At 41.9% G+C, this 17,094-nt stretch overlaps 1 protein-coding gene across 1 annotated transcript; it reads right to left on the bottom strand.

The window, feature by feature from the left end:
- Positions 1–1,235: 1,235 nt before the first annotated feature.
- On the bottom strand, positions 1,236–17,094 carry CUNH5orf15 (chromosome unknown C5orf15 homolog). The gene is made up of 3 exons (XM_033181228.1): positions 16,232–17,094; positions 5,493–6,019; positions 1,236–2,714 (listed from the first exon to the last, which is right to left on the bottom strand). The coding sequence occupies exons 1-3, from the start codon at positions 16,368–16,370 to the stop codon at positions 2,583–2,585; spliced, it is 798 nt and encodes a 265-aa protein (XP_033037119.1). The 5' UTR covers positions 16,371–17,094; the 3' UTR covers positions 1,236–2,582.

The raw sequence follows: 17,094 nt of genomic DNA, 5'->3' as shown, positions 1-17,094 counted from the left end.
TGGATCACTTGAGGTCAGGAGTTCAAGACCAGCCTGGCCAACATGGTAAAACCCCATCTCTACTAAAAAAAACTAAAAATACAAAATACAAAAACTAGCTGGGAGTGGTGGCAGGTGCCTGTAGTCCCAGCTACTTGGGAGGTTGAGTCAGGAGAATCACTTGAACTCAGAAGTTATAGGTTGCAATGAGCCAAGACTGCATCACTGCATTACAGCCTTGGTGACAGAGCGACACTCCGTCTCAAAAAAAAAAAAAAAAAACTGTGTAGTACATTCCCCCTTACTCTCTCTTGCTCTTGCTCCTGCTCCTGTCGTATGAGACAACTGTTCCCCTTTCGTCTTTCACAATGATGGTAAGCTTCCTGAAGGCTCCCCAGAAGCTGAGCAGATGCCAGCATCATGCTCCCTCCACAGCCTGCAAAACTGTGAGCCAATTAAACTTTTCTTTATAAATTATCCAGTCCCAGGTATTTCTATAGCAATGTGAGAACAGACTAATGCAACACGCTTGCCTGACTGCCCAAATTCTAAATGTCTGTTTCTGTCTGCCCCACAAGTTCCAACACATTCCTTTTCAGCTAAGACACAGAAACGGGAGCTAAAACGTAATCCATTATACCATTAGTACCAAAATCGGGTGCAGAGCTTCTGGTCTGTCCAGAAAGTGAGTCTGGGAGAAGGGAGCAGATAACACCATACAGGAGGAGGCGGCATGAGTGTTGTGAGGCTCAACCATGGCCCCTGGGTGCCTAGTCCCTAGCACTAGTGCCTAGTGCTCAAGTGCCTCCATGAGACTCCAGCGGCATTTTTAATCAATGTATGATCTGATGCTCCAAAAGTCTGAGGCTACTTAATTGCAGCACTGTGACCTAGGTGTCTGGACCACCAGGAAGTAAGTACCCAAGAATCCCTGATCCATTAAGGGGGATGAGCCTCCACACTTGGGGAGCCTTTCATCCCAGATAGGGACCCCAGGATGCTAGAAAGAGCATACTGATTTAGCCACTTTGCTTTTCTTTGCCATCCTACTTTGCTACAGTTTCCAATAAACTTCAGTACCTAGCAGTAAGTTGGACCTAAAGAAGAATTTAGAAACGTAAGTGGAATTCACAGAGGCAGAATTGCACTGCTGAGAGGGACACCTGCAAGTGAGTCAGGTTAGATTGCTCCCAGACATACGCTATTCCCCTGTCACCACCTAAATGTCATCACTGAAATGAAACACACTCATGAAATCATAGATTTATATCTTTGCCATTTATTTTTTTAAATCTTATTCAAAATATTAAATAATAGTTTCAGATATGAAAAAAATTACCGCAATAAAATGGTTCGGGGTATTTCCATTGTGCTTCCCTTTCTTATTAGGAAAGTACACTCTCCACCCGAGAGACGGGATGGACGGCCTTCTTCCAGCTCTACATAAAGCACAAGCCCACTGGCTCACCCGGGCCCTGCTTAACATATCTTAGGGCTATGTTTTCTAAAAAGCTGTAGTAACACTTGTAAGTTAACCATGGTTCAAATCACATATTTACATATTGATCAATTCTTTATGATAGAAAGACAAACATAAATGAAATATAGTAAATAATTTCCAGTTGCCATAAAAAAGAAAAGAAAACAAGTGTGCGGGGAAAAAAGGTCATTGTACACAAATATCCTTTATGTATACAAACAATTTCATTCAGGTATAATTTTAACTTGAAAGACCTAGATACAGTATTATTTAAGTGATAATGGCCCCTAAGATTTATTCAAATTTACTGTAAAATAATAAATGAAGTAAACAAATCTGATATAACTTTAAACTCTGCCCATTGCTTGAAACCTTGGAGGAACCCATGCTACAATCAATTGCTAACTAAAAGCAATTGTACATGTATTTAACATTTTACCAGTTTCTACTTCTAAATATAGTAATTCCAACCAAAAAAATAGTAGTTCTCTGTAACATTTTATCTATGTCCACTGCAAGCTGCAGAGTCCCTGTTGCCAAGATTTCTTGACACATTTAATGTTTTACCTAAAATTGTGGTCAGATTGAGCAATATCGTTATCCTAAATTATGTTTAAATTATCTAAAAATATCCAAAGCAGTTTTCTTGGAAGACAAAAAAATACTACTCAAATCCAAAGCATTATCACACATGTCCTTGTACATTACAGTTTGGGAACACAAAAAAATGTGTGGATAAAAAATAGTATTTGAATGGCAGAGAATGAATGTGAGTCAGCAGTAACAGGTATGTTAGAACTTAGTTACAAGTTTGGGATCTTTTGAAAGTAGCATCACTAATCCTTCCAGAAGAAGCATAATAAATCTAAAACAATAAAAACTAACAGTGTAAATATAAGATAATGCTTAACTCACATTTTGGACACCTGATTAAACTCAGCTCTAAAAGTACAGATAAAAAATTATATACTCGTTTGTGACATTTAATTTCCAAAGCACCAAGGCAAAAGAGAGACCCACCTCTCATTTAAGTACCAATTGCCTATGGCAAACATCTGCACAATATCATATAAAAAGTCAAGCAAATAAAATTACATAATAAGCAAATTCAAATCACAGTACTTTAAAAAATATAATCATTGGTAATCTTCAAAGAAGGCATTGCCTCATTAACATTCTGATCTAGGCGATGGTATTCCACTGTTTTGGAACAAAGGCCATCACGCCATTTCCTGCTTTGAACCAGAAGAAAAATCTGGAAAACAAAAGTAATTAAATTGGCAAAAGAGAAAACAGAGAATATGGTAAACATTTTTACAACAAGTGAAATATCTCTCTTCTAGGTTTCTAAATATAAAACACAAAATATCAACAACAAAAAAAGCTATTTTAGGCCGAGGCAGGCAAATCACTTGAGCCCAGGAGTTCGAGACGGGCCTGGGCAACATGGTGAAACCCCATCCCTAGAAAAAATATAAAACTATCCAGGCATGGAGGCGCTTGCCTGTAGTCCCAGCTACTCAGGAGGCTAAGGTGGGAGGATCTCTTAAGCCCAGGAGGCAGAGATCACAGTAAGCCGTGACAGCACCACAGCACTCCAGCCTGGGTGACAAAGCAAGACCCTGTCTCAAAAAAATAAATAAATAAAAGCTATTTTGCTTTCCATCTTGTAAACAAGGCTAAACAGTGCTTCTCGAATTTCAATATACATAGGAAGAGCCCAGGAATCTACTTGTTTAACAAGACCCTTAGATGTTCATAATAGAGATGGCCAAACACTAAACAGTGGGATATAATATCAGCAGCACTCAAGGTTCTGTCTACCCATAAACACTTACAAAGCCAGCAATATATCACTAAATACAAACAACCAGAACAGTTGGTTGGTTTGCTTTTTTGTGAACTGTTATTAGATTCACCGATTCTCAAAGCTGGAAGGCATTTTGAAATTATCAGGTCCAGTTTCACTATTTGTCAGGTAAGGAAATCAGGGACCCGAAGGGGAAGGTGGCTTTCAGGGTTACAAAGCAAGTTACAATAAAGTCAAGAACTGAAACTTCCTGACCAGTAAGTATTAAAAAAGGAATTGTGTATTTAATCTCCCTTTAAGTATTTTAAAAGGCTTACCTATTCAGCTCTGGGACTGTACAGTGCCAACATGTACCCTCACGCTCAGTGTGAATGTATCCTGTCCTAAAGATATCTCTATGCCTCATGTAATCCAGCAAACTGGTAATAGCACAGAAATGTTCATCACAATATTATTTCTGAACCAAAAATTGTAAACCATGAATCCATTATGTTTTTAGCCAGGCACAGTGGCTCACGCCTATAATCCCAACTACTTGGGAGGCTGAAGTGGGAGGATTATTTGAGGCCAGGAGTTCACCAGTGTGAACAACATAGCAAGATCCTGTCTCAAAAAATAATAATAATTTTTGTTTGTTTGTTTGTTTGTTTGTTTTGAGACGGAGTCTCGCTCTGTTGCCCAGGCTGGAGTGCAGAGGCCGGATCTTGGCTCACTGCAAGCTCCGTCTCCCGGGTTAACACCATTCTCCTGCCTCAGCCTCCCCAGTAGCTGGGACTACAGGCGCCTGCCACCTCGCCCGGCTAGTTTTTTTTATATTTTTTAGTAGAAACGGGGTTTCACCGGGTTAGCCAGGATGGTCTCGATCTCCTGACCTCGTGATCCGCCCGTCTCAGCCTCACAAAGTGCTGGGATTACAGGCTTGAGCCACCGCGCCCGGCAAAAATAATGTTTTTAAAGAATATTAAGGATATGGAAAATGCTCATGATTGGTCAGGTAAAATTCAAGACATAAAACTCTATGAGATAGGCAGGGTGCGGTGGCTCACGCCCATAATCCCAACACTTTGGGAGGCTGAAGTGGGTGGATCACTTGAGGCCAGGAGTTCGAGACCAGCCTGGCCAACACGGCAAAATCCTGTCTCTACTGAAAATACAAAAATTAGCCAGGCGTAGTGGCCCGCGCCTATAGTCCCAGTTACTCAAGAGGCTGAGGCACGAAAATTGCTTGAACCTGGGTGAACCTGGGAGGTGGAGGTTGCAGTGAGCCAAGATCGCACCACTGTACTCCAGCCTGGGAGACAAAGTAAGACTCTATCTCCGAAAAAAAAAAAAAAAAAAAAAAACTGTGAGATAATATTCATTAAAAATTATAACATACACCTATATGTATAAATTATGTGCACATTTATAGACCAGAAATACACCAAAATGTTAATAATGCTGAAAAGTAGTTTAAATTTTCTTTTCTAAACTCTTCTGTTTTCTCAATTCCCTAAAATAAACATGTAACACTTTATAACCAGAAAAAAAATTAAAAGATCATTAAGTTCAATATTAATAAATTAAAAGACAAGTATTAACACTTCCTCCACAAGTATTCCTACTGAAGTAATGATGCCAAATTAAGACATAAACCCTTAAAAAAAAAAATCACTGGGCTTTGGTATTGCTCATTAAGAAATAGGACTATTTCTTTTTTTAGAAGTACATACATTCAAGCATTCTGTCTGCAGTGTGTTAAAATACACAACAGATTTACATGCTGATTAGACATCTCAATATTTTACTATGAATTTAAACTTCACTGAAAAAAAGGAAAGAGGGCTGGGCATGGTGGCTCATGTCTATAATCCCAACACTTTGGGAGGCTAAGGTGGGAGGACTGCTTGAGCCTGGGAGTTCAAGACCAGCCTGGGCAACATAGCGAGACCTCGTCTCTACAAATAATAATAATTTTTAAAAATTTAATTTAATAATTTTTAAAAATTAATCAGGTGTGGTAGTGTGCATCTGTAGTCCCACCTACTTGAGAGGCTGAGGCAAGAGAATTACTTAAGCCTAGCAGGTGGAGACTCCAGTGAGCTGTGATTGTGCCACTGTAATCCAGCTTGGGTGATAGAGTGAAACCCACTACACATTTTTTTGCAAAAACAAAAAGAAAGAACCATGAATCATCAAAAGCATTATGACTGAAATAAAGGGCTAAAAAAATCCCAAACTTACCTTCCTTTTGTTGTGATATGTAATGTAAACAACAGCAATGCAAAAAGCAAAAATAATAAGATGAAAAAAGAAATGGCTGTCTTCCTCTTCTATATTTGAGGATGGCATCTTAAAAGATTTCACTGACTGTTCAATTTCCATGTAACCCCTGTTTTCTTCCAAGGTGTCATCAGACTCGTCGTCATCCCTGGGGCCCGTGGTCCAGTCATAATCTGGTTCTCCATAATCGCCATTGTCTAGCGTGTCTTTGGCTGTGGATGGAGAACTGTTCAGCATGAGAAGATCCTCCTCCTCCATACTAGGATCTTCATTGTTATCAGCTTCCTCTTGAGACAGGGAAGTAGGTGAGGGATGAGGGGCCACAGATGCTCCTCCACTTTTCTCGGTACTCGTTGTGGGAGGGAGGGTGGTACTGATTTGGGAAATAGAAGGTTTGGTTTGGTTTTCATGTGTTAAAGCATTCACATTTGGGGTAGAAATAGCTGAGTTGAGTACAGTTGGGCTCGGTGAATCAGTCCGTGATACAACTGAAACAAAGAATATTAAACTGAAATCTCCAACTTTATCTCCACCAAGCTAAAAGCATATTTACCCAAATTTTACACTAAGCATTTCTCTCTGCTAAATTCCTATAACTTTCTCGAAAACTAGTTATTAAGTCTCAATAGCCAGCAATCAGTTACATTTCTTCTTAGTCAGTTATTCTTCAGATAACTGCTTTGCTAGATACTAACAACTTAAGCAGCATAAAAGACCTACTGCATCATACAGCCTGCCACCAAAAGAAAAGAAAAAGGTCTGACTTTAGGTCATGGTGGCAAAGTCCACATACATCACCCATCCCCTCTGTTTTCATTTCATAAAGAGTGTGGACTTAGGCCGGGCACGGTGGCTCAAGCCTGTAATCCCAGCACTTTGGGAGGCCGAGACGGGCGGATCACGAGGTCAGGAGATCGAGACCATCCTGGCTAACACGGTGAAACCCCGTCTCTACTAAAAAATACAAAAAACTAGCCGGGCGAGGTGGCGGGCGCCTGTAGTCCCAGCTACTCGGGAGGCTGAGGCAGGAGAATGGCGTAAACTCGGGAGGCGGAGCTTGCAGTGAGCTGAGATCCGGCCACTGCACTCCAGCCCGGGCGATAGAGCGAGACTCCGTCTCAAAAAAAAAAAAAAAAAAGAGTGTGGACTTCAGTTATCTTGCCCAGACTCTACCTGATCCCTAGAACAGTACAGTAAGTGGCTGATTCTCACTCAAGTAGGTCCAAGAAAAGATATGGAGTTTGGACCTAAATACTTTCAACACAATATAACAAATTCAGAGGAAGCTAAAAGCAAGCTGTAGACAGTAATTCTAAGTGATACTTGAACTAGAGGACTCCCTCTCCTAAATTAAAAAAAAAAAAAAGAAGGATCCTTACAAAGAAGAAAAAACTTCTAAAGGAGAAGCATCCGAAACTGGATGCTTCTCCTTTAAGTATTTTAAAAGGCTTAACTATTCAGCTCTGGGACTGTTCGGTGCCAACATGTACCCTCACACTCAATGTGATGTATCTTGTCCTATAGATGTCTCTCGTGCCTCATGTAATCCAGCAAACTGGTAACAGCACAGAAATGTTCATCACAATATTATTTCTGAACCAAAAATTGTAAACCATGAATCCATTATGTTTTTAGCCAGGCACAGTGGCTCACGCCTATAATCCCTGAGAGCTAAGGGACAACTAGACTATTTTAAAGATGGGGGAAGACATGTAGGTATGGGAAATGTCACCAAATACACACACATTCTTATTTCCCTGTGCTGCTACCTACTCAGCATAGTTTACTAAAGGCAAAATTATTTACGTAAGAAGAATTCTTATTATTCTTCTATCAAGAAGAGTCAACAGAGGAAGATTCAACAGAGGAATCCCTGCCTCTAATTTATAATCTAAGGTAGTATCTGTTGAAGAACTTCAAGGATCTCTACTACACTAAAAAAAGAAAAAAGAAAAAACAAAGAAAAAAAAAAAACCTCTGTCATGTGAGATCTAAACATATTCAGACTATATATATATATTTGTTTGTTTGTTTATTTGTTTTGAGACAGAGTCTTGCTCTGTCGCCCAGGCTGGAGTGCAGCGGCCCAAACTCGGCTCGCTGCAAGCTCCGCCTCCCGGGTTCACGCCATTCTCCTGTCTCAGCCTCCCGAGTAGCTGGGACTACACACGCCCGACACCACTCCCGGCTAATTTTTTGTATTTTTTGTGGAGATGGGGTTTCACAGTGTTGGCCAGGCTGGTCTCGATCTCCTGACCTCGTGATCCGCCCGCCTCGGCCTCCCAAAGTGCTGGGATTACAAGCGTGAGCCACCGTGCTCGGCCTCAGACAATATTTTAAAGTCTATCACATTAAACTAAAATATTTTATAGGGGTGGCCGGGCGCGGTGGCTCAAGCCTGTAATCCCAGCACTTTGGGAGGCCGAGACGGGCGGATCACGAGGTCAGGAGATCGAGACCATCCTGGCTAACAAGGTGAAACCCCGTCTCTACTAAAAAATACAAAAAAACTAGCCGGGCTAGGTGGCGGGCGCCTGTAGTCCCAGCTACTGGGGAGGCTGAGGCAGGAGAATGGCGTGAACCCGGGAGGCGGAGCTTGCAGTGTGCCAAGATCCGGCCACTGCACTCCAGCCTGGGCGACAGACCGAGACTCCGTCTCAAAAAAAAAAAAAGAGTGTGGACTTCAGTTATCTTGCCCAGACTCTACCTGATCCCTAGAATAGTACAGTAAGTGGCTGATTCTCACTCAAGTAGGTCCAAGAAAAGATATGGAGTTTGGACCTAAATACTTTCTTTTTTTTTTTTTTTGAGACGGAGTCTCGCTCTGCCGCCCAGGCTGGAGTGCTGTGGCCGTATCTCAGCTCACTGCAAGCTCCGCCTCCCAAGTTCACGCCATTCTCCTGCCTCAGCCTCCCGAGTAGCTGGGACTACAGGCGCCTGCCACCTCGCCCGGCTAGTTTTTTGTATTTTTTAGTAGCGACGGGGTTTCACCGTGTTAGCCAGGATGGTCTCGATCTCCTGACCTCGTGATCCGCCCGTCTCGCCTCCCAAAGTGCTGGGATTACAGGCTTGAGCCACCGCGCCCGGCGGACCTAAATACTTTCAACACAATATAACAAATTCAGAGGAAGCTAAAAGCAAGCTGTAGACAGTAATTCTAAGTGATACTTGAACTAGAGGACTCCCTCTCCTAAATTAAAAAAAAAAAAAAAAAGAAGGATCCTTACAAAGAAGAAAAAACTTCTAAAGGAGAAGCATCCGAAACTATAAAATATATTATATATTTTATAGGGGTAAGATTAAACCAAGTCATTCTAGTGCTTTCACAAACATGTGCATTCACACAAGTTAACAATCCAACAGACAACCCTTTCTTCATGTGAATACACTCTGGTTTGTGCATCACAGTTGACATCTATTTTGTGTAGAAAAAAAAAAGAAATAGCTGGTGTCAATTGTAATGAACAGAGGATCTCAGAAAAATAATGTAGTAAGTTAGTAAACAACAACAACAACAAAAAAAAAAACAGGCCAGGCACGGTGGCTCACGCCTGTAATCCCAGCACTTTAGGAGATCGAGGTGGGCAGATCACGAGGTCAGGAGATCGAGACCATTCCTGGCTAACATGGTGAAATCCCGTCTCTACTTAAAAATACCAAAAATTAGCAGGGCGTGATGGCGGGCGCCTGTAGTCCCAGCTACTCCAGAGGTTGAGGCAGGAGAAGGCGTGAACCCGGGAGGCGGAGCTTGCAGTGAGCCCAGACAGCGCCACTGCACTCCAGTCTGGGCAACAAAGCAAAACTCCGTCTCAAAAAAACAAAACAAAACAAACAAACAATAAATTAGTAAAACTCTTTCCCCTCCCCTTTTTTTTTTTTTGATAGGGTCTCACTTTGTTGCCCAGGCTGAAATACAGCAGCACAAACATAGCTCACTGTAGCCTCGACCTCCTGGGTTCAAGCCCCCATGTAGCTGGGACCACAGGCACATGCCACCCTGCCCAGCTTTTTAAATTTTTCATATATTTGTCCAATGTCACATGCAATTTTTTTCTTTTTTTTTTTTTTGAGACAGCATCTCGCCATGTTGCCCAGGCTGATCTCGAATTCCAGGGCTCAAGAAATCCTCCCCCTTGGCCTCCCAAAGTGCTGAGATTACAGTAAAACTCTTAAAACATTTTCAATAATTGAGTTCCTTGAAATTTTTTACTGAAGAAAAGAGAAATAAACAGGACCTACAACTGAGTACATTACTCAGAAAACTACTAACAGGAATTTCTGAAAATAATTTTTGCATTTATCACTTCAACTTAGTTATAATTCAGGAATTTATAAATTATTGTTTTCTGATACATTTAATTTTCCTGCCAAAGTACAAAAAACATGTTTTAAAATAAAATTGAAAATTGAAATAACTGAGAGCCAACTAACTAAACTTTTAAAAGAACAGTTTTGCTATGGGTGAGCACCTTTAAAGGACACACGCTGCTAGGGGAGGAATGATTATAAAGAAATTTCCACCACGCAGTACAGAATTCACAGTCATCAGCAAATCCCTTCTTTCACCCTTCACTTTCTTGTTATTACTGAACCTGACTCTCCCTTAAGGACACATTTTCCCTTCAGCCTGTTTAAGTAGTAGCTGTTTTTCTCCCACATCCTTGTACCACTGAGTCTCGAGGAGGCACAGCTCTCCTCCTCATTGCCCTTTTCAGACCATTCTCCCATTCTCCTCCCTAAATGCCTCCAGCTTTGATTCTCTTATCTTAAGCTATCATCCACTAACTTACTTTCATCCACCAACTCCAAGGTCATGCCCCCTAATTCTTAATGATCTTTAGCTCCTGGCTCTAGAGTTCACTCTATCTAAGAAAAGTACTCCTGCCTTGATTTCAAAATCTTTGACCTCCTCTCTTCTCATGACCTAGCCCTCCTCTTTACCTCAGCCACTCACTCCCAGAGTCATTATCTATTATCACAACTCTTCCATAATCTCAATTTCTTGAATTCTACTTGCTGACATGACCTCCTATCCTTCCAGTTCATTCCCTGGTATTCTCAATCCATCAACACCTCCAACCCTCTAATCCTCTTCATTCTTTTACGGTCACCACCAAACCTTGCCCAATACACTCTCTTATCTCTTTATTCAGATTCAATTCTGTGTCAGCTATTATAATTGCTTTATAATCACTCTCTTACATCCATCGTCAATTCCCTTCCCCTTTGTCCACTTGGACCCATTCACTTGGTGAGACTACACTCATCCCTATTTATTAATAAATCAAGCTCTCTGACTACTCACATCTGCACAGCTGAACATGGCTGGAAAAAATATACAACCATGCTGTTTTCATTTCATTTTAAATTCAACACCAAAGATTCAGGTATACATTTAAAGTTGTTGGCAATTAAAATTGTTGGCAATTATATTTTCCTAGTCCACTTACCCTTCCACTCTCTTAGGACACCAGTCACATTTTCCTCTATCCATAAACTTCAAATGTCTTCTCTGTTACCCTCATTTTCAACTGATGACATCACTTCCTAACTTTTCTGAGAAAAATTAAAAGAACTTCCAAGAACTACCAGAATTCTAGACTCATAAATCCAACCACCTACTTGACATCGCCTCTTGGATGTCTTACATTGACATTAATATGTTCAAAATGAATTCTGGCTGGCTTTCAGGAAGACAAACACACTCTTCCTTATTTCTCCCACTAATAACAACTAAAAGCTCTAGACATTATGTATAAAATAACACAAGAACACTCTGAAAGTTGGAAAGAACTGGGTAGAACTGTTAGAGACCTCAGGATATGTGAAACAACATGGTGGTGACTTCCTTGGGTTTTTCTTTTTACCTCATATATCCCAGGTTAAAGACAAAAAATAAAATGGCAGACTTCATCCCTAACATATCCACAGTGCATTAAATATAAATAACCTAAATACATCAGTTAAAAAACAGAGATTGGCAGATTCAACTATATGATATCCACAGAAAGCTTATTTTATTATTTTTTTGAGACAGGGTCTCACTTTGTCACCCAGGCTGAAGTGCAGTGGCACAAACACATTTATAGCAGCTTTATTCTTAACAGCCAAAAACTGGAAACAATCAGGCATCCTTCAACAGATAAACAAAGTGTAATCTATCTATACCATAGAATATTACTCAGCAATGTAAAGGAACAAACGACCAGGACCCGTGGCTCACACCTGTAATCCGGGCACTTGGGAGGCTGAGGCGGGTGGATCACAAGGTTAGGAGTTCGAGACTAGCCTGGCCAACATGGTGAAACTTCGTGTCTACTAAAAATACAAAAATTGGCCGGGTGTGGTGGTGTGCACCTATAATCCCAGCTACTCAGGAGGCTGAGACAGGAGAACTGCTTGAACCCAGGAGGCGGAGGTTGCAGTAAGCCGAGATAGCGCTACTGCACTCCAGCCTGGGCGGCAGAGCGAGACTCTGTGTCAAGTAATAATAATAACAATAAAAAATTTTAAAATTAAATTAAAATTTAAAAAGGAACAAACTATTGACACATCCAACAACCTGGGTGGATCTTCAGAGAATTATGCTGAGTGAAAAGAGTCAATCCCAAAAGTACATACTGTATGATTCCATTTATGTAAGATTCTCAAAATTACCAACTTATACAAATGGATAATTTGTGGTTGCCAGGAGTTCAGGAGGGGTGAGGTAGGAAGGAAGTGGGGTGGCTTTGTAAGGGCAATCTGAGATACCCTTATGGTGATGGTAATGCCCCGTATTTTGACTGTACCGATGTTAATATCCTGGTCATGATACTGCACTATTGTTTGGAAAGATGTTACTATTAGGAAAACTGGGTAGGGGATATGCAGGATCTCTATACTATTTCTTACAACTGCAAGTGAATCTATAATTATCTCAAAATAAAAAGTTTAAATAAATTCCTATGACCCACTCAAAAAACAAAAAAAAAAAACTTGTTCTACCTAGTCTCCATCTCGATTAATGGCAACTATATCTAGTTACTAAAACTAAAAACCTTGGAGTTGTCATTTTTTTAACATCCCACATCCAATCTGTTATTCTAACAAATGCAGCATTTAAGGGCTTTTCACTCTCCACTGCTCCTGCCTGGTCCAAGTAACCATTATCTCACATGGATTATTACAATAGCCTCCTAATTAATCTGCCTGCTTCCACCCTAACCTCTACTGTCTATACGCAACACAGCAGCCAGAGTCATTCTGTAAAAACCAGATGTTACTCCTGTACTTAAGACCCTCCAGGGCCATCCATTTCTCTCAAAAGGGAAAGTTTTTATAACAGCCTTCAAGATCCTACATGATCTGGCCCCCATTACCTCACTCTCATTATCTTACTTACCTACTTAATAGACAGCAGGCACTCAATATTTATTAAATATGCTCTTGATTCAACTTTCACCACAAATCCCACACCACATCCCACATAGTATCTATGCACCTACTGCACTCCCTCAAGAAGCCATCCCATGGTTCCCAGCAAAACGCCACTCATTCTTCTAAGGATACCTCCAATATCACCCTATTCATTGTTTAACTCCAATACCTAGCACCAAGTAGGAGCAGAATATGTATTAGTCAAGCAGTAAAATCTTGAAAGTAATACACAAATACAGCACAAGAAAAAACAAATAACTGATCTGAAACATGTAACACAAAGGCTATCAAATTCCTCAAACTCCTCTCCATCAGAGAAGTTGATTAAGTTGATTAAGTCAGATATAAAGAGTATTCAGAACAAAGGTACAACTCTGACTTTATGGATTTAACTGTTGACTTTCTACGAGCATATAAATAAGACTTCTAAATCTTCCCTTTCCTAATTGATATTACCTCTCTAGTTGAAGTTTGACATTTTAAAAATAAAGCTTAGGACGGACATGGTGGCTCACACCTGTAACCCCAGCATTTTGGGAGGCCGAGGCAGGCGGATCGCTTAAGCTCAGGAGTTCAAGACCAGCCTGGCCAACACGGCAAAACCCCATTTCTACAAAAATACAAAAATTAGCTGGGCACGGTGGCAGGCACCTGTGGTCCCAGCTATTCAGGGGGCTGAAGTGGGAGGACTGCTGGAGCCAAGGAATCAGAGGTTGCAGTGGGCCAAGTTTGTACCACTGCACTCCAGCCTCGGCAACAGAGCAAAACCATGTCTCAAACAAACAAAAAAGGCCGGGCACGGTGGCTCAGGCCTGTAATTCCAGCACTATGGGAGGCCAAAGCGGGCAGATCACGAGGTCAGGAGATGGAGACCATCCTGCTAACACGATGAAACCCCGTCTCTACTAAAAATACAAAACTAGCCAGGTGTGGCATACACCTGTAGTCCCAGCTACTCAGGAGGCTGAGGCAGCAGAATCACTTGAACCCGGGAGGTGGAGGTTGCAATGAGCCGAGATCGTGCCACTGCACTCCAGCCTGGCAACAGACTCAAAAAAAAACATCTTTCTAAATTTCATTCTCCCCTTCCACTGGTCCCTTTTTAAAAACTGCCCTAAAATAAAACTATATCAGCATGTATTAAACTGAAGAATGTAGAGGACCCCCGAGAACTCATTCACACAATGGTTTGAGAAACAATGCCTTAAAAATGAAATGCATTATACATCAAGTTTAGGTGATCATCTGGGGACAATATAATGGCAAATGGAGAGAAGCAGGCATTTTTGAAATGGCATGACCAAGAGTTAATCACCCAGTGATCTGAACTGCTTATGTTAATTTTTCAGACTTTATCAAAACAAAAACATAAAACAAAAATTCTTACAGACTGACAAGCATATAACCAAGCATTGACATTTTTTAAAACCTAATATGGAACAAATTTAAATAAATCTAATGTGGTTTACAATCTGCTTTTGTAAAGTCACTTGAAATTTGGAACTCAACACATTCTAGACTAATTTTCTTACTATAGGAATGACTACTTTGAAATTATAAGGTATATTTACAAAAAATACTTATATCCCAAGCTACACTAGTGCACTGGAGCTGCTCGCTTATTAAAACCACGTATGTTCGTTTTCATTTAGGTTCTTTTCAGGATAGAATCATTTGAATTTATGACATTTTAAACTGGTATATGTAAAGACTTAATTTAAAGGATAAAGATTCTCTAAAATGACCCAGTATAGTTAGAACAATATTTATAGGTCTCTAACAAATAAAAGTAAAGACTAAAGGACACTTAACACTCCACATTCTGCCTCACTGCTTGCCCAATTTTCAACCACCTCTTAGGGGAAAAAAGCTGTTTCTGAAACTACAGTTGCCAGATATATATCCCTTAAGCATTCCAGCAGGAAATATAAATGTCTGTATTTTATTTTTCTTGGATGATTAAATGGCCAAAACAAGCTACTTAAGTTCTTTAGGAATGGAAACATCTGCATCAACCAGGGAAATCCTCATTACATTTCACTAATGATGAAAGGGCCTTGGGAAATGGACAGCAGTCCTTCCTCAGAGACTGCAAAGACTTCTGAGAGGGCGTCCAGTTAGCAACACTGAAATGTTGCTGAGGAAACATAAGTATGTACCCACAGTACTGTAGCAGACGAATGTAGGGCTGGACAGGTCCTGTTGGCAAGAAAGAAAACACTATACCAGGTCATACTGTTTTGCAGCTGAAAATTCAGCTTTTAGGGAGAAACGCAGGATTGTGTCTTGGCCTGAAAGAAAAATGGAACTACTAAACAAAATACCGTTTAATCCTTACAAGTTCTTATTAGTGGATTTTTCCCACCAAGTATCAGGCACTGGTTTACAGATTTCCTAATTGCTCAATAAAAACTTTCAATCTCTTGATTTCACCATGCAACATTTGCAAGAAATGAAATCTTTTATCTATCAAATCCTACAGATCCATTAAAATGAGGCAGGGTTATCCTGGTTAACTCAGAACACAGGGAAGAGGAATCATGATCTCCCTTGTCCCCAAACTCCTCTCCGCCTCCCAAGCCTTCAGAGGCCCAACGCCCCAGTACTCTGAATCTTTATCAAACACCAGAACCTCCCAGGCCTCAAATATGCACCGGTACCCGAAGACAGCTCTTTCCCTTTCACTTTCCCTCTCGAAAATATTCCATTGGTTCAGTCCAGTCACTGGATTACTGCCCCTGCCCGCCTCGGTCTTTACCACTGACCTCTCCCATTCTGGAAAACCCCCACCTTTCCTTGGTCCTGCAAGATTCCTGAGTCCCCCAATCTCAGGACCCTTTCCAGACACCACACCCCCAGCCCCGGCCATCTCCTCAGCCCCTGTCGCTACTCTCTCTTCTAGAGTCTCCTAACTTTCCGATCCAAGAAATTTTGGAGACCCCACCACCGCCATTCCTGGTGGCAGCCCATTCTTCAACAATCTCTAGGCGCCAACACCACTCCTCCCTTCCCGTCCATCTACACATCCTGCTCCCTGCTCCCAGGGTCCCTGCATCTCTCAGGGACCCCACTGCTCAGGCCCCTTGGAGACCCTACCACCTTGGACCCCTTCAGACACCATACTCTCCTTTCTCAGGCCCGCAGAGACCCTGCCCCAACCAGACACCGCCGTCTGCTCCTGACACTCGGAAGCGCCCTTTCCCTGGCCCGGCCTGTCTCCTGGCCTGCCCCCGAGCCCTCCCAGCCTTGCTAAGCCCGCACGGCCGCCGCGCCCCCTTTACCACTGGATAGAGCAGCGGACACAAGCAGGAGCGCCAAGACCAGCGGCCGCGCCAACCCCGCAAGGGCTTGGATGGCCGACCCGGGCAGCAGTTTCGCTTGTTCTGGCCCCCTCATCCTCTTCAGGACGACAGCGGCCATAACGGACTCGGCTGGGAGCCTGCGCTGTTGCTAGGCTCTACGCCATGACGTCAGACGCCGCGGCCCTCGGCACTTACGTCCCAGCGTGGTGTCGTCGAAGCCTGGAGACGTGCTCTGGAAACCGGAATAAAAAGGAAGGATTTCAGGGAGGAGGGTGTTGCAGCTAGGCGAGTGTGGGGGTTGCCACACGCTTGGCTGCGGGTTAAAGGTAGAATGTAACATGCTGAAGAGGGCCAAACCGAGCCCCTCCCTGCCGCCTGCTCTTGATTGGGTACTATACAGCCAAAAAAAGCGTTTTAGCCATTTTAAAAAGGAAAATCAAGCTGTAGAATAGACTGATCACGAAAGCGAAGTAACTGCTCTTCCTCTCTCAAAGGCGAAAGAAACACAAATATTAGGTAGTCCTATTTGGGTGATGGGATTATAAGTAATTTTTAAAATTCTTTCCCCACAGTCATTTATTTTTTTCAACAAAAGATTTAGCACCTCTCCCTATTTAAGATACAGCAGTGAACAAAACGAACCTCCAGCCTTGGTAGAGTTTATTTTCTTGTGAGGGCGACTGTGGTGTAAATTACACACTATGCAAGATGACAAAGATATTATGGACTGGCCCGAGTGCAGTGGCTCCCAGCACTTTGGGAGGCCGAGGCAGGCGGATCACCTGAGGTCAGGAATTCGAGACCAGCCTGGCCAACATGCAGAAACGCCGTCTCTATTAAAA

Source organism: Trachypithecus francoisi, unplaced genomic scaffold (assembly GCF_009764315.1).
Source record: "Trachypithecus francoisi isolate TF-2019V2 unplaced genomic scaffold, Tfra_2.0 Lachesis_group2, whole genome shotgun sequence".
NCBI lineage: Eukaryota > Metazoa > Chordata > Mammalia > Primates > Cercopithecidae > Trachypithecus > Trachypithecus francoisi.
Note: the sequence above shows the minus strand (reverse complement) of the source record. Positions and strands in the feature narration are given on the sequence as shown.